At 43.1% G+C, this 27,171-nt stretch overlaps 2 protein-coding genes and 1 pseudogene across 4 annotated transcripts in view; all 3 read right to left on the reverse strand.

The window, feature by feature from the left end:
- Positions 1-241: 241 nt before the first annotated feature.
- LOC120032018 lies at positions 242-7,670 on the reverse strand (annotated as a pseudogene).
- A 1,984-nt stretch (positions 7,671-9,654) lies between these two features.
- Positions 9,655-23,724, reverse strand: LOC120032097 (septin-5). 3 transcript variants are annotated; one of them, XM_038978153.1, is made up of 12 exons: positions 23,607-23,724; positions 23,431-23,444; positions 14,463-14,553; positions 13,732-13,818; positions 13,505-13,628; positions 12,563-12,697; positions 12,188-12,305; positions 11,889-11,990; positions 11,679-11,775; positions 11,218-11,353; positions 10,932-11,034; positions 9,655-10,829 (listed from the first exon to the last, which is right to left on the reverse strand). In XM_038978153.1, exons 1-12 carry the CDS (start codon positions 23,650-23,652, stop codon positions 10,764-10,766), a joined length of 1,119 nt encoding a protein of 372 aa, XP_038834081.1. In that variant the 5' UTR covers positions 23,653-23,724; the 3' UTR covers positions 9,655-10,763. The 3 variants fall into 3 exon arrangements, with proteins under 3 accessions (XP_038834081.1, XP_038834154.1, XP_038834003.1); XM_038978226.1 differs by lacking the exons at positions 23,431-23,444; positions 23,607-23,724 and adding an exon at positions 22,085-22,166; XM_038978075.1 differs by lacking the exons at positions 23,431-23,444; positions 23,607-23,724 and adding an exon at positions 15,538-15,832.
- A 489-nt stretch (positions 23,725-24,213) lies between these two features.
- zgc:63587 (uncharacterized protein LOC393431 homolog) overlaps positions 24,214-27,171 on the reverse strand; it is a 43,208-nt gene continuing 40,250 nt past the window's right edge. Inside the window, exon 12 of the mRNA XM_038978348.1 lies at positions 24,214-26,800. Within this exon, the coding sequence (XP_038834276.1) occupies positions 26,735-26,800 (66 nt within the window). The 3' untranslated portion in view covers positions 24,214-26,734. The remainder of the gene's footprint in view (positions 26,801-27,171) is intronic.

The following is a 27,171-nucleotide window of genomic DNA, read 5'->3' on the forward strand; positions in this document are numbered from 1 at the left end:
GAGATGTGTTGCGCTCCATGAGGCAAATGGTGGTCACACCAGACACTGACTGGTTTTCTGATCCTTTTTTAAAGGTATCTGTGACCAACAGATGCATATCTGTATTCCCAGTCATGTGAAATTTCAATTGACTGATTTCCTTATATGAACTCTAACTCAGTAAAATCTTTGAAATTGTTGCATGTTGCGTTTATATTTTTGTTCAGTATATATTCATCCGAAACCTTTAAAAATGCACCCATTTACAATTGGTTGTTTTATTATTGCTATCTAAATAAATTATAAATAGCAGCTTTAAAACAATGACACAAAACAGCATTATTAAATGTAAATTAAATGTTATATTCTATGTACTATTGATTCATAGCATGATATATTATTCTAACAGCGTTATTGACTGATGTAACCAACAAACACATTGCAAGAAGTCTCTGAAAATAGATGCAGAACCACTTCGATTTAGCCTAATTTCTTGTCCTGCGAGTTTCTCTGGAATCTCCAGTTTCCAGTGAATCTAACAAGTCCTTTTCTCCTCATCCTCAATCTTTTCTTACCACAGACCTGAAAGGTCTCCATTATTTTATTGCTCACCAGCTTATCCCCTTCAAGTGTCTCCTCTCCCTCTTCTCTCTCCTTGCCTACCTGGCCCTCCCCTCCCCTCGTCAGATGATGCTGTCCTTCATGGGCTCATACTCACTATACTCATTACTCGTAAGCCCCTCCCCCCACAGCAAAGCTCTCCTCTGTGGTCCTCCGGGCCTCGCGGGACAGGCTCTCAAACCTCCTCAGGAACACGACCACAGCAGCCAGCAGCCCCGCCTGCACCGCCACAAACACAAACAAACACACCTGGGAGGCCAGTGCCAAGTCCCAGTACCAGTAGTGACAGGACTCCAGCACCTCCTCCTCAGCCAGGTAGACCACCAGCCTCCCTCGCAGGCGGGGAGGGGAACTGCAGGTGATGTTGCTGTGGCTGGTGTAGTTGGCAGGTTGTCGGAGCAGCCAGGCACGCAGGTAGAGCACACCGCAGTCACACGCCCAGGGGTTTCCATGGAGCGACACGGAGCGGAGGGAGGAGAGGAAGTCCAGAAGGCTGTTTGGGAGCGTGGTCAGCTGGTTGTCGTGGAGACGGAGCTCGGTGGTGGCAGGAGGGAAGCGGGAGGGTAAGGAAGAGGTGGTGATGGCACGGCTGCTGCAGTCTACCTGGGCACCATGACAGGAGCAGTATAGGGGACAGCTTGATGATCCTTGAACCCTCCCTAGGGTCAACAAGATGAGAAGACCCAGGAGTGGGGTCACACATGGCAGGAACCCCCTCATCCTCACTGTCAACTCTGGAGGGAGAGAGAGAGGATATGTCATACTGAAAGGGTGGAGGGGAAACAATTACAACTCATGTCTGTGGACGTCTCTGCCATGTGAGGGATGTAGATATCATTTTAGTGTGAGAAATCAGTCATTAAAAGAGAACATGTCATTCCAAGCAAGGGAGATAGCCACGCAAAGGAATACATATTTTCGGAGAGCGGGTGCCAAAGATGCTAGTTTGAATTCTTGAAAAAAAAGTGATGGGTAACAACACTGGAATAGTCCCCTTGTTAAATAAAATAACTTGTGGGAAAATAGGGACAGTGAGGATTCACAATTTGGGACATTGTTTCAGGGTCAGGCAGATCACCTGCCCCTCTCCATGTAACAGTTAAAGTTGGAGTTAGTGTTAACCTAATATTATAAACATAACTAACATCTAACCATGCACGGAAGAACGAGTTACTACTGTGTAATGTATATTTTGAGGATTTGAAAATGACATCTAACCTTTGATCTTAATAACAATTCAGAGTAACACTACATTTACACGTGTAGTTACACTGTAACAAGTATTGTAGTTAATTGTAATAACTCATAGTTACACTGTAATAACAACAGTGTACCACCAATGTAGCTGGTGGTAATTGCAGTCTGTAATTACAGCGGTGTAACAACAAATGCTTGTTACCATGCCTGTTACAAATGGGCAAGTTTCCACTAAATTCACCAATTTAGTGTTTAGTTTCTTCTCAGCTGCATCTGATTCAGTACTGACTATCACAAGGTTGTAACCCCTTGTGGACAGATGCTCTGGGTGTCTGAGACTACAACGGTTGGAGGCTCAATAGACTCGAATTACCTATCCATGAATGCACACTCTTCAAAATCTCCACTCAATGTTGTTGCTAGCACTTTCTCCCAAAAAGTGTACCATCTGGGTTAACTTGGTTGAGTTTACAAAAACAGATCAGATAAAGGTCAACCTCACTGACTGGGCTCTTCCATACGGGTGTCATCCCAGATTATAAATTTAAAAAAAAATACATTACCCATTATGACAACCTGAACCTCCTTGCCATCCAAGTGAGAGGTTAAACCCACAAGTACACCACAGAGTACATGTAATACATGCATAAGTACAATGTAATTACTAGGTGTTACACAGGATTTAGCTAGTTAAAATGAAGTATATCTTGAGGTGTACTTACTTGTAATTATTGTGTACCTACAAAGTATGTTACCCATTCTGACAATCGAATCATCAGCTTCTGAAAGCGTCATCCAAGTCAGAAAATCAACACAGTAATACACCACAGAGTACATATCTGTAATATCTGCATAAGTACAAGGTTGTCGCTAGTTGTTACACAGGATTTTGCTATTTAAAGTTAAGTGTAACTTTATACTTACCTGTGAGCAAGTTCTATATAATGACTTATTACTCATTACCAAGTGAAAATACCTACAAACAAAAGATGAGCTTCTACTTTAGTCAACTTTATTGCAACATGTCATTTCTTTCAAAATAACAAGTATTTTTATTGTTAGATTAATACATTAATTAATTAGATTAAGCAAAGATATAGGCTTACTCAATAACATAAAAATAACAATTTTAGTGGTGACTCAAATCTGTAGCCTCTAGTATGGCGAGTAGCCTAGATAGCTAGCTAATTTAGAAAAATGGGATTGTCTATTTCTTAATTTTTAACATTACAAGTAACAATAGAAATCGACAACTCTGTCTCTGACTGTCTTCATCAGTTTTTTTTGTAAGCATTTTCCCATCATGGAGTCTGAAGCCTTGTGGGAATCTGTGGTAGAGAAAAATAATGTATGATAATTTAGCATAGACACTTTACCCGTATTTATCGTCATCATGATTTCTATAGTTTAGGTATACAGCTAGCTAGACCAAGCTGCTACCTAGCCAGTTGTTCTGTTATCCAGCTAGCAATAATAGTGTTTGTGTTGACACAAGTATATAGCTAGCTAACGTTAACATGCTGGGTATGTATCAAATCAAACTTTATTTGTCACATGCGCCGAATACAACAAGTGTAGACGTTAGCGTGAAATGCTTACTTACAAGCCCATTACCAACAGTGCAGTTCAAGAAGAGTTAAGAAAATATTTACCAAATAAACTAAAGTAAAAAATAATAAAAAGTAACACAATAACATAACAATAACGAGGCTATATAAAGGGGGTACTGGTACCGAGTCAGTGTGCGGGGGTACAGGTTAGAGGTAATTTGTACCTCTAACCTCCCTATGTAGATAGGAGATTTGTACCTCCCTATGTAGATTTGTACCTCCCTATGTAGATAGGGGTGAAGTGACTATGCATAGATAATAAACAGCCAGTAGCAGCAGTGAACAAAACAATTGGAGGGGGGGGGGGGGGCATTTGATTAGTTGTTCAGCAGTCTTATGGCTTGGGTAGAAGCTGTTACGGAGCCTTTTGGTCCAAGACTTGGCGCTCTGGTACCGCTTGCCGTGCGGTAGCAGAGAAAACAGTCTATGACTTGGGTGACTGGAGTCTCTGACAATTTTATGGGCTTTCCTCTGACACTGCCTATTATATAGGTCCTGGATTGCAGTAAGCTTGGCCCCAGTGATGTACTGGGCCGTACGCACTACCCTCTGTAGCGCCTTACGGTCAGATGCCGAGCAGTTACCATACCAGGCAGTGATGCAACCGGTCAGGATGCTCTCGATGGTGCAGCTGTAGAACTATTTGAAGATCTGGGGACCCATGCCAAATCTTTTCAGTCTCCTGAGGAGGAAAAGGTTTTGTCATGCCCTCTTCACGACTGTCTTGGTGTGTTTGGACCATTATAGATCGTTGGTGATGTGGACACCAAGGAACTTGAAACTCTCGACCCGCTCCACTACAGTCCCGTTGATGTTAATGGGGGCCAGTTTGGCCTGCCTTTTCCTGTAGTCCATGATCAGCTCCTTTGTCTTGCTGACATTTAGGGAGAGGTTGTTGCCCTGTCACCACACTGACGGTTCTCTGACCTCCTCCCCATAGGCTTTCTCATCATTGTCGGTGATCAGGCCTATCACTGTTGTGTCGTTAGCAACTTAATGATAGTGTTGGAGTCGTGTTTGGCCACGCAGTCGTGGGTGAACAGGGAGTACAGGAGGGGACTAAGTACACACCCCTGAGGGGCCCCAGTGTTAAGAATCAGCGTAGCAGATGTGTTGTTGCCTACCCTTACCACCTGGGGGTGGCCCGTCAGGAAGTCCAGGATCCAGTTGCAGGGGGAGGTGTTTAGTCCCAGGGTCCTTAGCTTAGTGATGAGCTTCGTGGGCACTATGGTGTTGAATGCTGAGCTGTAGTCAATGAACAGTGATGTAGCTGTAGTCAATGAACAGGTGTTCCTTTTGTCCAGGTGAGAAAGGGCAGTGTGGCGTGCAATTGAGATTGCGTCATCTGTGGATCTGTTGGGGCGGTATGCGAATTGGTGTGGGTCTAGGGTATCCGGGAGGATGCTGTTGATGTGAGCCATGACCAGCCTTTCAAAGCACTTCATCTCTACAGATGTGAGTGCTACGGGGGCGGTAATCATTTAGGCAGGTTACCTTCGACTATGGTGGTCTGCTTGAAACATGTAGGTATTACAGACTCAGTCAGGGAGAGGTTGAAAATGTCAGGGAAAACACTTGCCAGTTGGTCCGCGCATGCTTTGAGTACAAGTCCTGGTAATCCATCTGGCCCCGCGGCTTTGTGAATGTTGACCTGTTTAAAGGTCTTGCTCACATTGGCTACCGAGAGCGTTATCACACAGTCATCCAGAACAGCTGGTGCTCTCGTGCACGTAATACCCTTGGGGTACAGGGATACCTAAATAACTACCTACTATGCTAAATTTAAGTATCAAAAAAAGCTAAACAAATTGCATGGAAAACTTACTTTCTCATTCCTGCGATGACGTTTTTGACCTACAACACTTTCTCAGCAATCGTGTCTGGATTTTGCAAACTGACCTTCTCCGCCCGTTCTTTGCTCACTGTTACATGAAGTCAGCGGCAACTCCTGAGGGGAGGTTCGAGAACTTCTTTATTTCGTCTAAGTTGAGCAGAAGGGCAGATCTTGACATGACACCTTCATTCTTGGATAAATAAATAATTGCACCAATGCATCCCATCCAAAAGTGAGAATGTTCCTCAACAGTGAAACCCTTGCAAGGTTACATTATGGTCTTATGACCATTTTAAGTGCATTTATAAACCATTCAGTGGCGACGCAGGTGGGGCTCTGCCCCAAATGTTTTGGGAAAAAAATGGGCTTGCCTGTTTTGCATGTTATTTTGCCATTAATATGTGTCACATATCAGTTTGCAAACAATGAACAAATATATATATCATTGAGTTAATAAATTCACTTGCAAACATGGTCTCTTTTTTGTTTTCTTGAGTAAAGCAGCTCCAAAATGCAAGTGTTTCAGCCTAGCTCAGTGCTTCTGTGGTGGTGGGGCAAGCCAGCAGAAAATATGTAGTGTTGCGCCGTGATTGGCTCAGTGTTCTGGGGATACTACGTCACCGCCAAGTCTAATGGTAGATTTAGAAAATGCAATCCCCTTGGGTGCTGCCATAGAGTTACGTTAGAAGTGCCCATCCAAGAAGGCTCAAGGTCACTGGCCACAGATAAAATAACGTCAAATCATGTTATATGTACAGTAGCTTTGATTGGACTGATCATGTCAACATCATACTTTCAAAATCTTAGCTAGCAGTCATCATCATGAATGAAGTCGACAATCTACTGGCAAATCGTTTTTAATCCTTGTCATATGAAGATAAATAATTAAGAGAAATTATAGATAAAATGTGTATGTGCTCATCTGCCATTGGTCATAAACATGAGACAACAAGTTGGAAATCGCAAATTAAAAAATTAGTGGTGAGTCCAAAAATGTATTGTATGCTGCTGCATAAATGATGTAATATGCCAGGGAGATATGTATACTGTAGCTAATAAAGTAATACAAAGTGTATGTTGTGTAGTAAGCTGTTGGTAGCCCATGTGCCTCACCCTAATAATTTGGTCTATTTTCACCTCTTAATTTTGCCTACTGTTCTGACTTGGTGAGGCACATGTAGCCTGTAACCTGTTTTTGAGAAATGTAATCATAGAATATTGTAAAAGTTTTCATTCTCTGCTTATATGCCCCCTTTATTTATCCCACAGTTCTGACTTGGTGTACAGGGAGAACAATGTAAAAACAGCCCATGTTCTGAATTCTATCGCTGTACATGTCAAAAGTGCTGAACAAATAGTTCTGACTACGTCTGTCCTAGCTCGCTCATTGATGTCTTAATCAAAATTATGGATAGCCTTTTATTCGCTTGTCGTCCCCTTATGCATAGTTTGTACATCTCAATTGTCAGTAGAAACCACATTTGTTTAAGCAAGTCAGCCATATCAGCTATGTTTTTTTAAAGGGCAGAAAATGAGGCTGAATTAACTGTTTCGCTGCCAGACAAGGTTCAGCTGTCGCAGTGTATAGTGCAATTAATGTATTGTTTAGTGTTGTGTTGTGGCTTTGCTGGCATGCATCCCACAATTTTTTTCTGTTGCCCCACCAACATTTACATGCTAAAATCGCCACTGAAACCATTATTCAAACAAGCTTATTAGACCTACAATGTAACGTGTCTAAAAATAAATAATTGGTGCTTAAAGGTATTGACCCATTATTTAACAATTTAAAGTATTTTTTGACGTGAACCGTTTGTAAACCCGTTTTTGCCATTGGGCCTGGGACTCAGACTCCAGATCTTTATTGCAGAGTTGTGTCAATGAGGTGGTCGGTTTTCAATTGGCTAACACTTATGTGGTTTGTGCAGGGTGAATCGGAAACTTTAACATTTGTAACAAGCACGGTAAGAAGCATTCATTGTTACAACCCTGTAATTACAGGCTGCAATTACCACCAGTTTACATGTTATTAAAGTGTAACTATGAATTATTACAATTACAATACTTGTTAGTGTAAAATTACATATGTAATTACACTGTAATAAGGACCCCTTAAAATGAAGTGTTACCCAGTTCAATTATACACCACAGTAGTTCTCTACAACTACTGCTGGAAGAAAAACTTCTCTTTGCCAGGTTATTCAGACATCTGAGACCATTCTCCAATCATACACTGAGGCAGCCTAATAAAACAGTAAAGTTATGGTCATACTGAAAGGTGTAATGGTCTTGTTATGGTTAGGAGATGGTGACTTACCTTTGCGTGTGTTCGTGGCAGGAGTGGTTGGTGAGACTGTGCTACTAGTCACTCAGAGGCATGAGAGTGTATGAAGTCACAGCTGGCTTGCACTGATAAAGCACCCTGACACTCACATCTACGCACACACACGCTCTTCTGATGGGACACAGGAAGGACATATCTATTTCATGCCAGCAGCATTTTATTCCTTATTACTGCCCACAGAGGCTCCTGTCTGGGAGGCCAGATGTAAGTTTCAGGGGGATTTATGTATACAGTTAATACTTCCTTCTCTCTTGGTACAACCCAGGGTAAACTGTCCCTACAACGGCTCGTAGGTTCACCATCTCCCACAGTAACTATACTATAGCTGCAGCAAGGCCCTTTCCATCATTCAGCTCCATACAGTCAGTTGAGTTAGTGATAGATCTGACACTGTGGGCAAAAGGGGTAGTGAGGTCCAAGGAGATAAATTGTGACTCAGTACTTTATTCAGCTACGGTAGTTTCGTGTCTTTGGCATCATTAAATTGAAGACTGTTATTTTATCAAATCAATTCTCTGTAATTATTATTACGCGATTAAACTAATCATGTAATTGTAATTAACTAGGAAGTCGGGGCACCAAGGAACATCTTCAGATTACAAAGTTATAATTTTCCTAATATAACTCTTCAGATATTTTAATATCTGATCAATTAGTCTTCTAATAAATTAATTATTCTTTACCTCACGCTAGTCTCATTCCAAACGTCGCAAATTGTTGGTTATCTGCACGAACCCAGTCTTTGCTAATAATCATCCATACATCAATTGTCTTAATCATTTATTTACTAACTAACTAAATAATCACAGAAATGAATAACAAACAAACAGTAGGTATGGTTACAAGGAAATGATAGGGGAGGTTCCCTAGTGGGCTAAACCGGTATGACGCTTGGTAGACAAAGGGACTGAGAAGGGCGCGAAAGACAAAAGACACTACACAGTTGATAATTATAATAATTTAAATGCTAATCCTTTGCACATGAACATTCACTCATTCGGGAATAATTGCAATCAATATATATATTTACGCTGTGTGTCGTCATGATCTCTGTTGGAATCGTCCGTCTTTCTACTGGAAAGTTCATCTGAACTTCTTTCTCCCATGAAGTATTTCATTGTTAGAATGGATACTTCAGTCCCATTCAGAAATGTTCTTATAGAATAGTTGTTTCGGCGGTTGTCGGTCTTTGCATTCAGTCGACATATATTCTAGCTGCAGACTAGAAATTAGTATTGAAGATTTGCTCTTATTCTGTCGGTATCGATAGTCTCAGAGATTAACAACCATTACAACCTTAGCTTATACTGAAGGTACGCATGGTCTCTACTCAAACCTTAGCCCTCTCGGTAATCGAGGTACGCATGGTCTAAAGTGGGCTTCTCCAGGTGGGGTTTTTATTCAGCAGAAAAGGCTGTCCCATGACACCAGATCGATGTCTGTGCTCATGGGGGCGGGCCAATGACTTAGTGAAACTTTAAACAGAAATACAATTCTCTCACATTACACAATTTCACAAATAGTTATCTTTACTCATTCATTTTATACAATAATTAGATGCAAGCCTCAGAACGGAGGCTCCTGTATAAACAGAGTTATGGTAATGTGGCTGGTCTGAGGTCACAATCATAGAACAAAATGGACCGGTCGTAGCTGAATCCTCCACCAAACATTTCCACATTCTCCAAAACATGGATATTGTTCAGTTCTCAAGTTCTGTGATGTAGAAGAAGTTCCTTTGTTCTACTGTGAAAGTCTCTCCGACTATAATGCCTGGCCATGAGGGGTCTCTAATAGAAATGTACGACCTGAGATAACAGAACTTGGGTGTAAGAGGGAGAAGGCACTCGCTATACCCAAAGAGGGCCACGTCATGACAGTAGAAAGACTTCCCTCATACAGGCCTGCCTGCATAGGGCCTACAGGATGTCTCAGGGCTATGTCTCAAATGGCACCCTGGTCCCTGTATTGTGCTTTAGGGCTCTGTGCTTGCCTAAATATTAGTGATCGTACTAGAAACCATATACTTTATTTAGGAAATAATACAGCTAAATAAACGAAGAAACACATGAATCCAGACTGTTTATTCATCATCATAAACGGGTCACTAGTTCCACCATGTTTTCTGAGCACAAGCACTATAAAAAGCCAAACACCATCCTGAACAACACAGCCAGAGGGCAGCATACACCACACACTATATGCTATATTGGACAAAAGCATATACAGTAGCTGCTCTTAAAAGTTGGCCTATTTTTACCGTCACATAGTGGTACTGAGGCATAGCTCAAAATGCATTTAAGAACAAACACATTGCATCATATGAGAGTCGAAATTAAGCTCTAAGCAGTTATGAGTAACTTCAGCATGCTCGCACATGCACCACTTACATAGCTAACGAAAGGGTAGGTTCAGTAAGTCAAAGGGTCTCAATGCACTAAGGTAAGCAAATGGCGCTGAAGACATTTTCAATCTGACTTGCAAGCGCCAAGACATTGTTAAAAAAAGAAAAACAAAAAGGGTCTTCCCAACAAGTTGAAGTAGTAAAAAGGTAATAAGTTACATTTGTTTAGATTCTTAGGTAGCCTATTATTAAGTCTGTACCAAAAGCACAAGAAATGCTACTGAAAGGGAAAACAGATTATCACAGTATCAAAGCAGAATAAGGTTCTCGTAGAGGGTCCTACATCTCAAATCACACAGACACACTCACTCAAAATCAGACTCAAACCTTATCAGTAATATTGCCGATTTACAAAACCTCTTATGCGTATTCATAACCTGACAGAATATCCCAAAAGTATTCAGCATATTTATAAATTAGATACATTGAAAAGGTCATTTAAATAAAATGTTTATATTATGTCATATGCTAGGAGGACTGTTCAAAATATTAAATGGGGTTCAAAATGGACACCAGGTTCAGTAAAAAACTAAATCCACACCACATTTCTCCTTGCAGGACAGACCAAATAAAAAAAGCACCAAAAAAACAAATGACCAATGAATGAATATACAGCAACTGTTTCCCCCCCCCCTCCAACACAATGCTGATTACATCAGTAAATAACATGTTGGTATGTATGGTATTGTTAGCATTTGTTCATCTAAAGTTGTGGATGTAAATCAGTGGCTGGCCAGCATATGGGGCTGTAGTCTGGGTCTGCCGGGGAGGGGCTCACTGGTCCTTCCCATCATGGATCTGCTGCTGCATCTTATTCAGCATCTCCTGCATCCTCGCCAACTGCAGAGAGAGTGAGTGGTAATGCCATTTTTGTCTTTTCTCGCAGGACATCTTTCTATAAACTGGAGACTAGCCTGTATGGGTGATGTTACCCAGAATTACCTCTTCATCTTTCATCTTGATGAGTCTATCGGTCTCCACGTCGGGGGTGGGCAGGGGCAACATGGGGATCGGGCTCTCCATTCGGTTGTCCTGTGTCAGTTTACTGAGGGGAAAACACACAGGGAACATGAATACAGACTCATACACAACGGCATGCAATATAAACAAAACTAAAAGATAAAAATCTCAACACCAGCAATAAACCAAGCTACTCATACTTTCTTTTGCATTCTCTCTGACCTCTACAGTATATATATATATATTATATACACACACACACACACACCTGGTCATGTCCTGTATACACTGCGCTCTGTAGTTCTCATAGTGCATGTCACAGGTCACATCTTTGAGGTCGTGCATGTGGGAGCGGATCAATATGTTCCTCAGCTTCACAAAGTCACAGTGAGACTGGTTCTCCACTGAAACATAAAACAGACAAGCTGGGTCATATTACACTGACACGATTTGCTAAGATAAAACATTCCTTCTGTTGTATCCACCAGAACTGATGCACTGTGTAATATTAGGGACATGGATTTCTACTTGACCACGTGTTCTGAGCAAGAAAACTGAGCCTAATCATAATGCATTGGTTGAGACATAGCGATAGTTGGTTGTTTTTCATAGTTTGAGTTAGTAATTTTTCCTTCAAAAATTGTCATTTGTGAGGAAAAGCATGCTCTTCTACCATGCAACAGAGTCAAAGCCCTGAGTAATATTGTTATGTCCATTGTTGTCACCCACCTTCCACAATGCCCCATGGGTAAAGTCTCCCTCTTACTCTCTGGCCCCTGGCCTCAACCACAGTGTTACTGCCAATCACTGCAAATGGACAGCACTCCTACGCACACACAGGATTTGGCATGATAGATTGACAAGGGATGGTTGAGTTTAGTGATCTCGTTCCACTTGTGGATGTCTTATTGATGTTCAGTGTCCAGCTGTGTGTCTCACCTTCAGTTCTTTGTCCAGTTGTTTAAACTCCTCGTCCTCATCAGAGTCACACTCTGGGAACTGGTACACCTTAATGCCAAACCTCTCAATCTCATCCCGGACCTACACACACACACACACACACACCACATTGCACTGGGTGAGACATTGTTTGGAGGGGGAGGGCAGAAGCTGAGGGAGTTGCTCTTAACTAAACCAAATTAAAATGACTAACTTCCCAACGTTCCTGCAGCCAACCTTACCATCATAACGCGAGACCTGCTTCAGCAGTTGCAGTCTGTCTGCTCTGATGGACTCACCCGGTCTTTGAGTTTCTTGATCTCGCTGGGAGTGAGACAGTCAGCCTTGGCGATGAGAGGAACCACGTTCACCTTCTCATGGAGAGCCTTCATAAACTCCACATCTACTGGACGCAGTCTACAAGGGATAGGAGGAGACAACCTGGTCAGTGTGTGTGTGCGCGTGCCATGTAGGAAAAGCGCACACTGACTATGAGTAAGGTGGAGAATAATAACAGTGTTTGCTGGTTAAGTTGTATTGGTGCTGTTTACATAGTATCCTAAAGGTATATCCTCCTCCTGTCATCACACTCAGGATGTTTTATTACGATCTAGTCATCACAGCTATACCGATCATTAGCCCATCACATTCCTCTGTCTGTGTATGCGTGTTACCCGTGTCCAAATGGCGGTATGAAGTAGAGGCAGCAGTGGACTCTGTTGTCCTGGATGTTCTTCCTGTTCAGTCCACTCTCGTCCCTGAAGTACTGCTCAAACTGCTGGTCAATGTAGTCGGTGATGGGCTTCCAGCTACACCCACACACGGCACAATCAGTCAAGGCTTACAGGAACAACATACAAGATTCATTGCCGCCATCATTCCTATTTCAGGTCAATCTACTAACCCATACAGAAGCCGTACCCCTTTCCTGCAGTCAAAATGACCAAATCACCCTCTAGTGGCCTCATGGCTGGAATGTTATTCATTCAAAAAAATGTAAAGCTGAAAATCGGGTGTTTATGTCAAATGGTTTTGTTACATTTCAGTCTTCTGTGATGTATATAATTAAGCAACAAGGCCCGGGGAGGTTTGGTATATGGCCAGAATATCACAGCTAAGGGCTGTTCTTATCCACGATGCAACAGAGTGCCTGGATACAGCCCTTAGCTGTGGTATACTGGCCATATACACAACCCCCCCCCCCCCCCCCCCCGGTGCCTTATTGCTTTTAGAAACTGGTTACCAACATAATTAGAACAGTTAAAACATTTTTTTATTGGGGGTCAAACCCGTGGTATACTGTCTGATATTCCATGGCTTTCAGCCAACCAGCATTCAGGGCTCGAACCACACAGTTTATGAAGTGTAATATTGGGATGCAAACTCAAGATGTAATAGATTTCAACTCTATATCTGACATGGTACAGGTGTCTTCTTTTTAAGCCCATAACCCATGTTTGTGAGGTGTATACTTTTCTTTCAAAGTAGATTTGTTTAAAACTTCCAAGAATCACGCTGTGTGACCCTGATTTAGCCCGCTGTAGTAAAATGTTAAAGAGTCTGTAGGATCAGGGCAGGGCTAGGCCAGGATTAGCTGAGGACTAGAGAAGTCTCACCATTCATTGTTGTTGACAGCGTCTCCAAAGCCCGGTGTGTCTACAATGGTCAGCTTCAGCTTCACTCCTTTCTCCTCAATGTCCACTGTGTGCTTAATGATCTCTACTGTCTGGTTGATACGCTCTGAGAAAGGGAAGGCGAGAGGTAGGGATGGAGGGAGGGAAGATAACCTCTGATGGCATTTTATTTAGCTGTAGACATTGGAAGGTGTGTGTGTGTTTCTCACCCTCAGCATTGAGAAGTTTCCTGTCCTTGTACAAGTCTGTGAGGAACAGGCTGTTGACCAGAGTAGATTTACCCATACCAGACTCTCCTGTAACATGACATACAGCATTATACAACATGTTTCTAACAGTCAGCAACACACACACAGCCAACACTAACATGGAGTGAACATTTTAAATGTATTTTTACCCCTTTTTCTCCCCAATTTCGTGGTATCCAATTGCTAGTTACAGTCTTGTCTCATCGCTGCAACTCCCGTACGGACTCGGGAGAGGCGAAGGTCGAGAGCCATGCGTCCTCCGAAACACAACCCAACAAGCCACACTGCTTCTTGACACAATGCCCACTTAACCCTGAAGCCAGCCGCACCAATGTGTCGGGGGAAACACTGTACACCTGGCGAAAGTGTCAGCGTGCACTGCGCCCGGCCCGCCACAGGAGTCGCTAGTGCGTGATGGGACAAGAACATCCCTGCCGGCCAAACCTCCCCTAACGATGCTGGGACAATTGTGCGCAGCCCCATTGGTCTCCCGGTCAGGGCCGGCTGCGACAGAGCCTGGACTCTAATAACCCAGAATCTCTAGTGGCACAGCTAGCAACTGCAATGCAGTGCCTTAGACCACTGTGCCACTCGGGAGGCCGGAGTGAACATTCATGAACACACACTAAGTACTTAATAGCACTGGGTCGTTTGACTTTTTTAAGAAGGCTACAATCAATACTTTCACTAACCGGCAACCATGAGGGTGAAGTCAAATCCCTTTTTCACTGACTTCCTGTGCACCTGGTTAGGGAGGGTAGCAAAACCCACATACTGCTTCTCCTAAGAGAGCAAGAGAGAGAGCGAGAGAGATCAATTCAAAGCAACATTCCCAAGAGCTGAATGAATGAGCACAAAACTACCATTGAAATTAAAATACAGTTGAAATTCAAACTCCACCCACCATGCTACAATTACAGTTTGGAAAAACCCATTGACAATAGGAGGGAGGAAAGGGGGGGAAATGCATTCATAACATTCCATTTTGAAATCTCTAAGACCTGGCGCTGTGCTTTTTCCACACACAGTGAGAGAAAAGTATGACCGATCTATGACTTTTCCACTACACAATGGCGTGCACAGCTGTCTCTGGCAGCTCTCCCCATCCCCTTCTGACACCATTCACACATCATCCAAAGCTGCTCCTTACTCAGACCCTACAGAACTGAAGACTCCACACACACACAGCCTTGCCAGTCTACCAAGGCCAGAGTCTGGCAGCCAACAGAGGCTGTATTGACCAGGCCTGAATGGTCCTTTTTAAACCCAAAACAAACACACATGCCAAAGAAATACTCAGTCAGGGTCTATTATAAGTTGTCATAACCTGTCATATGCATTTCCGACAGCCCCTGGGGCACGGCTTAACTAACCACACACACACACACACAGCATGCGTAGACATGGAATAAAGCCAGGGCTTAAGTCACACACAGAGAACACGGAAATCTACAGCGCTGGATTCATAACCTATGAGGAATCATACAAACTTCTGGTTTACTTCTAGGGTGTGTGTGGGAACACAAATCCCACAGACAGAACAAACAAACTATCCATAAATCTGTCATGAACCCATCAGGACATGACATAAGACAACAGTATGTCCTATCCACCTCCATACTAACATGACATGTTAGAGAGACAGAAAGGTGTTTTTATGAGTTAGCTGACATGAGTGTGTGAGCCATTGACCCCTCTCTCCCTTCTCTTTCCTCTGTGTCCCTCTATCCCCTCTCTCACCTGTTCCAGATTTTTTACTTTTTTTACCTTCTGCCTGGAGGTTCTGACTCGAGGGCAAAGCAAGCGTTCCACCAATTTCTCCTGCAGCATGATAGCATCCATACCAAGCCAACACCAATAGGGGAAATGTTTTCCAACGGAGGACAAAAACAGAGCAACCTCTTCACACGCAGCCAGAACGCTTCTCTTATGCACCCTCTACTCCTCTGTAACCCTCCGTTCGTCCACACTCGTCTTTCCTGTTTTGTCCTTTGTTCCTACTCCTTCTCTCCTCATCTCCCTTTATTTCCACCCTTTCTCCTCTGCCCCACTGCTCCCTGTTCAGACAGGTAGGGAGGAATACTGAGAGGAGAGAGAGCTAATAAGGGGGGGGGGGGGGGGGGGGGGGGTTGACAGGAGGAAATAAAATGGGAGGAGAGAAAGGTAGTAAGAGGTAGCAGTTAAGGGGAGGAAGCGAGGGATGGGGGGAAGTGAAGGAATAAAAGACACTCATTCATTCCCCCTGTTGTCCCTCCCCCTTTTCGACCGTTAGATAAATAAAGCACTGACTGCTACAGTAACGACCTATAGCAGCCCAGAGCGAGAGAGCGCGAGAGACACAGGAGAGGGCTAAACTAACTAGCCCATATCTGACCATAATAGTGATCATTTGTCAAAGAACAGTGTCCTTTAACAGAGATACAAACCCTCTGTGTGGTTCAAGTGTGGACTTGTACGAGTCAGTAACCTGTCACACAGAGCTTTGTGAAGCTAGTAGGTACTCAACCCACCCCTGGGATAACACTAGCCAGAGATTAATGATTAAATGAAGAACATAGCCAACGTCTAGACTGCACATCAGCCATACAACAACAAGTCATGGCTGTGGAAATTACACTAAAAGAATGAAAGGAGCCGTTCTCTCATTAGAAATGTGTGTAGTGGTACCAGAGTGGTACCAGAGGCCCAACTACTCCACACACTGTGAAACAAGACAGGGCGTGGTGAACAATTGTTGCCAGATGTTGGCCTATGGTGTGTGTGGGTTCAGTGGTGGGTTCAGGACGGGACACAGGTTTCAGGACAACGAGCTCAGAAAGCTATGATACCCCAGACAGAATGGACACATCTACAGACGACATTCTATCTATGGTATGTTCGTGTAGCTACTAATCAAGCTCTTGAATAGCTGTATCAGATGTATTAGTGCAGGGTTGGAACAAAAGCCTGAACACACTGTGGATCCCAAGGACTTTTCTTCATGGGATGTCTCCAAAAGCTGTAATACCAAGCTACTTCACATGAGGGAGACAGAGCTTTTATTTAACTAGGCAAGTCAGTTAAGAACAAATTCTTATTTACAATGACAACCTACCCCAGCCAAACCCAGACGACACTGGGCCAATTGTGCGCCACCCTATGGGACTCCCAATCACAGCCGGATGTGATACAGCCTGGATTTGAACCAGGGACTATAGTGATGTCTCTTGCACTGAGATGCAGTGCCTTAGACCGCTGCGCCACATGGGAGCCCAGCTTAACAGAACAGGTGGTACACAATGAAGGCATTGGCAGCAGAAATGTTCTGTGCTATATAGCCAGGCTACTGTTTTTAGGAAGAGATAGGAACACACATCAGATACCAGCAATTGAAGGAAAACTTTACTCTTGAGAGTGAAACAAAAAAGGGGGGATTCATCTGAATAGAACAGAGGTCCTAGAGTGACATCACAATATACCTCTTCAGGCCCCTCTCTATTTCTCTCTCACTGGCCAGCTGTCCCTCTGGCCTCTAGTAGGTCACTGCACCTTGAGCTCTCTCTCAACTTCATACACACCCACACAACCTGATGCACGTGCACACACGTAAACATGCACACATGGATACAGCTGACATCATCAGTTTAATAAAGCACATCCTATGGACAGTGTTTAAGGGAGGCCATGTGGACGCCACTTTTCAGGGACACAGTCAGGCAGTAATAACCATCTCCAGCCCATCCATTACTTCCTGTGTCTGTCTGTCCTGACCTCTGGATGAAATATGATAGGAGAAACCAGTAACCTGTCTGTCTGCCGTGACTGACACTGTATGCTTCCCAAATGGCACCCTATTCCATTTATAGAGCACTACTTGACCAGGGCCCATTGGGACACAACCACAGATACCTTGGGCTCTGCCTGTGTGTTATTAGGGGCTAGCCAGTCAAAACACTCCACAATGTGAGGTGCTGGGGATTAAAAATTGACAGTCATCCGAGGCCAAGCCCAGTCCTCCTGATGATAGAGTGACACACACACACAGCTGACCGAAACTAGAAGTCAAATATATACAGTCTGAATGCTCAATGACTTCCTTCCCTTTAGAGAGAGACACACAGCCTTCCTGCTGGATCCATAGGCATGGATCCAGAGATCCGTCAGCCACACAGTTAGATGCACTGGTCTACTTGTTGACTGTTGTGGTCTTTCAGGAAGCTCTTCTGAAAAAGGTCACAGCAGTAAACTACACACCTATTACTGTGGACAAGTATGCAAATACATAGAGACTCAAGCCACACACACACACACACACCCTCCAGAGACAGGAGATGTGGAGAGGATACATTCTGTGATGTAGCTATAAAGAGAGGTGACCTTTCCTGAAGACATCTCAGCCCTGTCCAACCATGCCTTTACACACAATTAAGTCCGAAAGCAGAAACAAAACGGTGGCAAGGTGTTAGACCAAAGATGCGTACAGAGAAAGGGAAGGAGATAAAGAGAAAGGGGGAAAGAGAGCGGAATGGAGGGAGGTAGAGAGGAAGAGAAAGAGGGTGAAGGGGGAAAAGAGGGAACGACAGTGGAATTTGAAAGATTGAGAGACTGAAGATGAGAATGAGTGTGAGAGAAAGAGGCTCTTTGGACCCCCATCCCCCCATCCGTAGTGTTTGTTCTCCTTGGAGACGTGAGTCTCTGGGTGCTAGGCTCTTCAGCATGCTAATCTAACAGCGTGTAATTGGCCTGGCAACAATAGGCCTTCTAAAGGACACTTGGCTAGCATAGCGTAGCCTAGCGTTAGCGTCTGTCCATTCAGCAAAACAATAGGCTCTTCCACAGCCTAGCTCCAAATTGACCCGTAGCCCATCCTTGTAAGCACTTCAGTAGATCTCTAAAGACCCATCAGATCACAAGGTGGAACTGTTAGCCACCACATACATTCGGAAAGTATTCAGACCTCTTGACTTTTCCACATTGTTAAGTTACAGCCTTATTCTAAAATGGATTCAATTGTCTGTCCCCCCTCCATAATCTACACACAATACCCCATAATGACAAAGCAAAAACATGTTTAAAAAGTTTTGCAAATGTGTAAAAAAAATATCACATTTACATAAGTATTCAGACCCTATACTCAATACTTTGTTGAAGCACCTTTGGCAGCGATTACAGCCTCGAGTCTTCTTAGGTATGACACAAGTTTGGCACACCTATTTTTGGGAAGTTTCTCCCATTCTTCTCCACAGATCCTCTCAAGCTCTGTCAGGTTGGATGGGGAGCATCACTGCACAGCTATTTTCAGGTCTCTCCAGAGATGTTCGATTGGGTTCAAGTCCGGGCTCTGGCTGGGCCACTCAAGGACATTCAGAGACTTGTCCCGAAGCCACTCCTGCATTGTCTGGGCTGTGTGCTTAGGGTCGCTGTCCTGTTGGAAGGTGAACCTTCACCCCAGTCTGGAGGTCCTGAGCGCTCTGAAGCAGGTTATTTAAGGATCTCTCTGTACTTTGCTACGTTCATCTTTCCCTCGATCCTGACTAGTCTCCCAGTCCCTGCCGCTGAAAAACATCCCCACAGCATGACTTCCTCCAGACGTGATGCTTGGCATTTAGGCCAAAGAGTTCAATCTTGGTTTCATCAGACCAGATAATCTTTTTTCTCATGGTCTGAGAGTCCATTAGGTGCCTTTTGGCAAACTCCAAGCAGGCTGTCATGTGCCTTTTACTGAGGAGTAGCTTCCGTCTGGCCACTACCATAAAGCCCTGAATGCTGCAGAGATGGTTGTCCTTCTGGATGGTTGTCCCACAGAGGAACTCCGGAGCTCTGGCAGAGTGACCATCGGGTTCTTGGTAATCTCCCTGACCAAGGCGCTTCTCCCCCAATTGCTCAGTTTGGCCGGGCGGCCAGCTCTAGGAAGAATCTTGGTGGTTCCAAACTTCTTCCATTTAAGAATGACGGAGGCCACTGTTCTTGGGGACCTTCAATGCTGCAGACTTTTTTTTGGTACCCTTCCCCAGAAATCATGTCCAATCAATTGAATTTACCATAGGGGAACTCCAATCAAGTTGTAGAAACATCTCAAGGATGAACAACGGAAACAGGATGCACCTGAGCTCAATTTCGAGTCTCATAGCAAAGGGACTAAATACTTTGTTTTTTTATACATATGCAAAAAAAAAATCTCAAACCTGTTTTCTCTTCGTCATTATGGGGTATTGTGTATAGATTGAAGATGAAAATGTTTTATTTAATACATTTTAGAGTAAGGCTGTAAGGTAACAGAATGTGGATAAAGTCAAGGGGTCTGAATACTTTCCGAATGCACTGTATGATCCTTTCAGATCTACATGAATTGCCTAGGCGGGAATGGGACAGGGGTTTAAAACTGGGGGAATAGAGGGACACTTGACCAGCGTATCCTAGCATTAGCATCTGCCCATTCAGCAGCAAGGGGCTGGTCACCAGGGAGTCCCCCAGGATACAATACAGTGGAAAGTAGAGAGGTATTGCGTCACAGGTACTGGGAACTAGACTTTCCTGCAGATGAGTGGAAGAAAACAAGTGTTCACACACTGATGGCCTTTATAGTGTTTGCCAAGGACAGGTTTAACTGGGCATGCCATAATGACAACACATTTTATTATTTCATTATCAGATAATGTTTGGTAATGTCCTCTAAACGATGCAGAATCTGTGTTTAGCGTTTATCGGCTCAATTTGCATCACCATAGTAAGAAGGTTCCGCTTCCTGATGGTCCATTATATGGCTTTCATTCATCTTACAGTTGTCAGTTAAGCATCTTTCAAAATTCCTCAAGGGAGCTTTCCTTCCCACAGTAGGAGGTAAAGGTAGTCCTCTAATTCTCCTCGTCATTTTCATTAGATCTTAGCTCCCAAATCTCTGATTCCTCCCCCCCTAACATCATCTAATCTCCAAGTTATCGAGGTCACCCAAACTCTTCATTCTTGAAAATGGGTTTGGAATCCTTCTATCTGGGTCAGGCATGGGTTATTTTCAACAGCTTTTTAAATGCCTACCCAAAGGCTGAGACATGGCAAGCTGTACAGGGAGAGAGGGAGACCTGGGGTTAGAGATAAACTTGTTATTCACGTGTGTGGTTGTGAACTCCCTCTCTTACTCTCACACACTCACTCTACTGGATCATTGGCATTGCATACATGTTTTCAGCGTGACAATGACATCAGGTGCCAGAGAGCAGAAACATTTCAGTTCAGATAAAGAACAAAGACAAACACACAGAAATCCCTCAGGAGAGTTGAAAGTTGAGCTACCAGGTCAGGCAATTTACTGTAAACAACCATAAACAGATAGGGGCCTTTTCTATTAAAAGCTATAAGCAAGTAAATGTGAATCTAGTGGAGGGTGTGGTAGGAAAATACATTTGGAATGCTGTACAGAGTGCCAGTAGGACCATGGTAATGAATCAAAATAGGCTTGGAATTCCCATGACAACCATGAATAGGAGTTGGATGGCCTCGGCTGATAAATACATTGTGTGAATACTATCCTACACTATCTTTCCGATCAGAAACTGTGAGGCGTGTGTGTTCATAGGTAGCTAAGTTAATGAGTACATCTTTCCTCACGCCTGATTTAGACCTGGGAAACCATGCCATGTGAGTATACGGGTGCCAAGGAGAACTATAGATTCCACAGCATCGTAGATCTGTGATAACTGGGTGTCGTTAAATCTAAGCCTAAACACGTCAATCATCCTGAGGAATTGCGGATAGGTTCCTCTCCCAGCGTCTGAGTGATGAAATTATATATATATTTTTTAAACAGTTGCCTGGCAACATACCAGCACACCAGACTGTGATTGGCAGGCCCAGTTTGGTGAAGCTTAAGAGAAAGATGCTTCCAAGCCACAATAATTATCATAGCAGGCGGAAAGACGAGGAGGGAAGAAAGAGGAGGGCAAAGGGGGATGATTTGAATGTGATTCACCCAGACTATCCTCTGCATCTCCCTCATACACACACCCTGGCAGTGACCCCACTCTCTGAGGGTCTCAGGTGGAGTGGGATATGCAAAAAACACATTTCCATTTCATACTACACACTTGTATATGTGTGAAACAGGACAAATATATGCACCCCCTATCAGACCTTTGACTGACACACACACACTTTACTACTGGTTAGTCCCTCTCACTATCCAAGAAACCACTCCCCCTAAGCACCCGGCCAGGTCACGCAGAGTGTGTGGGTGTGCTGTGGCAACAGACATGCTACTTGAATATCTCCAACACAGTTTTGCATAGCACAAACAGTACGATAAAATCTCAGCAATATAAAAAATTTGAACAGTCCTTACAGGGAAAAACAGTTGAAGAAATTCCTTGGGGGAGACGGCCACGCTGAACATTTCCAAATCCACACACAGGCTATTGCTACTGTATTAACTGCAATGTAGTAATCAAGGTCAAGGTCTTCGAGCGAGGTTCATTCCGCAATGCTGCCCATGTGATTTCACAGGCTTACTGAAAATCTATCTGCATCAAACCCAGCTTACAGCTCAAACAATAAGAATTATGTTTGCTTGCAGTATGTGTGAACACCAGATAGATCAGCAAGGACCAGTGGACCTACAGGAGCCATAGCCTCTGAATGACCGTAACACTATACTGTCAACAAGGCCAGGATATAGAAGCCGTACAATGTTTTGCAATTAGCTTTGACTGAGATAGACTTCTGCTAAAATGATGCCTTTAGTTACCATTGCTGCCTACTCACAATGTAGCTACACAAGGTTCCAGTAACAACCTACGAACAGAACAGCATCTAAAGCTTCTGTCATCATCATCATCCCCAGAGCAAAGAGAGAGGAGATCGATACACCTGAGACTCAGTGTGCTGCTGGTCTCCCACCAAGCTCCACCTGAGCTACGTATGGACACACACAGGGCTCACTCAAGGGAATCTATCAAATGGAGCTCATCTGACCAATAGATTTACATTTTAGTCATTTAGCAGACGCTCTTATCCAGAGAGACTTACAGTAGTAAGTGCATACATTATCTTCATTCTGGTCCACGTGGGACTCAAACCCACAACCATGGCATTGCAAGCAACCCCAGGATTACAGAGGGAAAACAATGAGGGGATATAGAGCTGTGATGTACTGAGGATGCAGAGAGAGATTGATCTAAAGTCTGTGATAATTAACAGCTGGTTATTTCACTGACTAGACCAATAGGCTTTCCAGTAACTATAGGGAGTGGGTCACTGTCACACCCACAACAAGTGGCTTGCCTAGAATGATGTATGGATGCCCGAGGATGAGAGGCGAGCCCTTGGGTACCACTCGCTGCGTATGCATCTTGTGTCTGTCTGTATGCATAAATTACATCTTATCCTTCTGTCTGTGTGATGCTCACTCAACCCTGTATTGCGGTGGCAAGACAACAACAGTAATCTTTAGGGCATCGGGAATGATGATGCCGCTCACGTTTGCTAGGCCAAGGCCTGCTACATAGGCTATATGACGCCATACGAAGCGAATTTGGGGAAAAACTGAGTGTCTAGGCTACCACGCTTGATATGAAATATGATTATATGTATCGCCTAACAGCCTAGACCTACATCAAAAGCCTTGAGCACAGATAACAATTTTGTACATGTATATTTTTTTATAGAAATAGGAATAAACGTTTTCCTTACCTCAATTGTCTCGTCTGTTGGTCATTGTGGGGGATGAAACACAGGTGGAGAGATGCAGAACGACGCCCATAGAGAATTTAGAAGGCGAGAGAGACCGACAGAGAAAGACAATCATTGAAATAGACCGCGTTATAATTGCCTTTATGCATAATCGTAATTATTATCCTTATGCTTACCCGATTTGATCGGGATACGGCTCTTGTATCGGATGTTGGTCGTCATTTTCGCCGCTCTCCTCCCCTCCGTGTCGCTTCAGAACGGACGGACTACTCGGTAAACGCACGCGTCCGTTCCTTCTCCGCGCTACCACAGCAGCCAGACAGGTTGTGGGAGAGGGTGTTGCAATATCGTGCAGAACCCCGCCCTCCTCTATGTGGTACCCAATCGTGGATGGAGAGGTTTCCTAGGATCTTACTGTCCATATCATCAATATTGTATGCAGCTTCCATAATTAATGCTGTTCAAACTTCTCACTCATATGTTTGAAATCTTAATTGTTCAACATCTAGACGTGCACCAAGTGTAAGGGAATAAGACTGTGGCATGCTTCCTATCCATGCATCATTCTGTGATATTATCAGCTTTTCACCATTTAGCAACACTGCTACACCAACCTCCACAGCAGCTTCTTATCTAGTGTTTTCAATTTGATAGAGGTCTAGAAGGCCTGACAACTAGAAACCTCAGTCTCCATTCAATCCCATTGCCTTTGTTTTTCTACATGGCCACTCAAATGCACATCATCATACCTATGACCTGTAAACAAAGCACTCTGACAACAAGTGTGTTTCTATGGAAACTGTATTTCTGAAAATGGAGTACAAAAGTTGAGACACTACAAAAAAAATGTTTCAAGCACAGTTAGGTTAATTACAGTGTTTCCCTAATTAAGTCCTAGGGACCTTAAGGAGTACACGTTTTGGTTTTTGCCCTAGCACTACACAGCTGATTCAAATAATTAAAGCTTGATGAGTTGATTATTTGAATCAGCTGTGTAGTGCTAGAGAAAACAACAAAATATGCACCCCTTGGGGTCCCCAGGACCAAGTTTGGGAAACGCTGGGTTAATGCCTCCAGGGTTCAAAGATACAAATCTGTTGATCAACTAGGCAGAAAGAGACAAGTTACATAGACAATGACACACTGACTGACGATAGCACTCTTAAACACGAATGACACATTGCTGAACACAGAGAGGCGTTAGTGTGTTCACTGTATAACAGTCAGCAGCCTAGAGTGGGCTGGTGAATCAGAATATAGTTAGGAATTCAGAAAATGGAATTGTGTTCAATACTGTAAGTTCCATGGAGCTAGCCAATATCAGAAGATGTCAGTGTGTCTGTGCATACAGTAAATCATTGTGATAAAATGAAGACCCCCTTTAGGAAAACCCAAAAGAACATGACCAAATAAACAAAAACACAGATATCTACAGTAAAACTGCTCATAATGTAATGTAGCTATTAAAGACAAAGGGTGATGTAAGGTTTTGTAGTGCAAGTCTTAAGCAATAAAAAAAGTATATTAACCAACACACGGTTGTGCATGGTTTGAAAACACTTGAATTAACATGATCACTTCACAAGCATTTCATCAGTTGCATCTTGAATGCACCAACATTTATTCTAGACAGTACATCCACCCACATGATACATACATATTTTAGCTATCAAGTCATTTCAGAGCATTCCTCAAACACGAGGGCAAATATTCCCTGTATAATGACGACACAACCAACAGCCTTCTGCTGTTGATACTTGAGTTATAAGATTACATGGTGAGGAATTCAGCTCAGTAAAACCTCGTCTGAGGAGACTGACCCAAAGACCAAGGCAAACCGTCTCCATCAGTGGAGGCTGGTGGGAGGAGCTATAGGAGGATGGGCTTATTGTAATGGCTGGAATGGAATAAATGGAACATTATAAAACACATCAAACATATGGAAACCACATTGGACTTCATTCCATTCCTCCATTCCAGCCATTACAATGAGCCCGTCCCCCTATAGTTCCTCCCACCAGCCTCCACTGGTCTCCATCCAATACAACAGAGGCACAGACAAAGTTAAGTTACATAAATCTTTCATAATATAGACCAAATGTGATATAAAGTTTAAAATAAAAAGTGAGACTGTGAGATACTTCCACACAAGCCTGTATTACCCTTATATATTATTACCCTTATAGTTATTTTCCATGTGTTGTGCTGTTGAACATAGACTACAGCGCCACCTGAGGGACACTATTATTACTACACCTACAGCTTGGACTGAGTCCTCAGCTGTGCTCCAAATGTGAAGGCAAAGACAGGTTGCAAATGGTAAAAACACAACATCCAGCTCTCAACAAACCTTCCCTTAAAGGGGCAATCAGCAGTTGCTACCACCATTTTGGGATTTATAAATTAATGATATGTACCTATTGATTCTTGAAGAATATAACTTATAAAAGCCTCATGAGCAAAGCACAACTGTCATACCCAAACAGAAACCAAAATATAACATTTTTGACTCCAATGTTTGTAAACAAAGTAAATGTAAACAAACACTGTATAGCCTAAAAACATGGTTTAAACTATCATTTTGATATAATGGATGGTCAGTCCTTGCATCCATAGCTCTGTCTTTGAATTTGAGTGGTTACATTTCTCCAGTCCTTCCCCCCAGCTTTTAACCGTAACAACAGTGGGGTGAAAGCTTTGCTATTGTTTCAACTGCTGATAGCCACTTTAAGATACTCAAAACATTCCCCAAACATTCTGTAAACACCGAAGTCTTATTGTTGTCTAACCAATGAGATATTAGTACTGTTAGCAATGCAAGATCTACATTGTACATGAGACAGAATACTAGTGTGGATGAAAACACATGGACATCATCTTTAGTCACCTATTGGGAGAACATGGAATTTCTGTCTTTACAGTATGCCTTAACATTATATCATAACCCATATCATAACATTACACAATAAAGGATAACACTCCAGACAAACATACCTTAGTATGAAACGTGTTACAACGTGAGTAACAGTTCCCAAAACAATACTGAGACTTGCAGATCAGTGGATCTCAGTACCATGGTGAAATAGAGGCCAAATTGAAGATTTTATCATTACAATTATGTTAGAGAGGGGAACATCCAATTGGGTGGTTGATTGCTTGATTGATTGACTGGCACACTGAGAGATAGGGAGTGATGTGTGTGTCCAGCAGTATGTCCATGATGGAGATGCAGACACACAGGGGGTTGAGGGGTGTGGGGCTCCTCTCATCTCTTACCCCACTCCCTCTTTCGATCCCTCTATTTTCACTCGTCTCCCTTCATCTTCATCTGCGCCTGCATCTGGGAAATCATCTGCTGCATACGCTTCAGCTACAGAGAGAAGAGAAGGAAACAGACAGAAAGAGGGAAAGAGATAGTTGAGTAAAACAAATACCAGAGGCTATCAGCCATTCCAAACACGACAAATTGTATCCATTGTAAAAAGATAATACAATGAGCCACCTAACTTTTTGAGAGCCTTAAAATGTAAAATATTTTTTTTACACAATAGAAAATATATCCATCTAGTGGTCGTGGATAGCACTTCAAGTGGACCATTTGACTTCACTCAATCGGGGTAAAATGGACTCCAACTAATTTTCACAGTTGGGTAGGGGCGTGTGACTGAATAATAGATTTACTTTAATATTTAAATCTACATCAAACCAGGTTTGTACTCTATAGAACTCTGTGTGTTGCAA

Source organism: Salvelinus namaycush, chromosome 1 (assembly GCF_016432855.1).
Source record: "Salvelinus namaycush isolate Seneca chromosome 1, SaNama_1.0, whole genome shotgun sequence".
Lineage (NCBI taxonomy): Eukaryota > Metazoa > Chordata > Actinopteri > Salmoniformes > Salmonidae > Salvelinus > Salvelinus namaycush.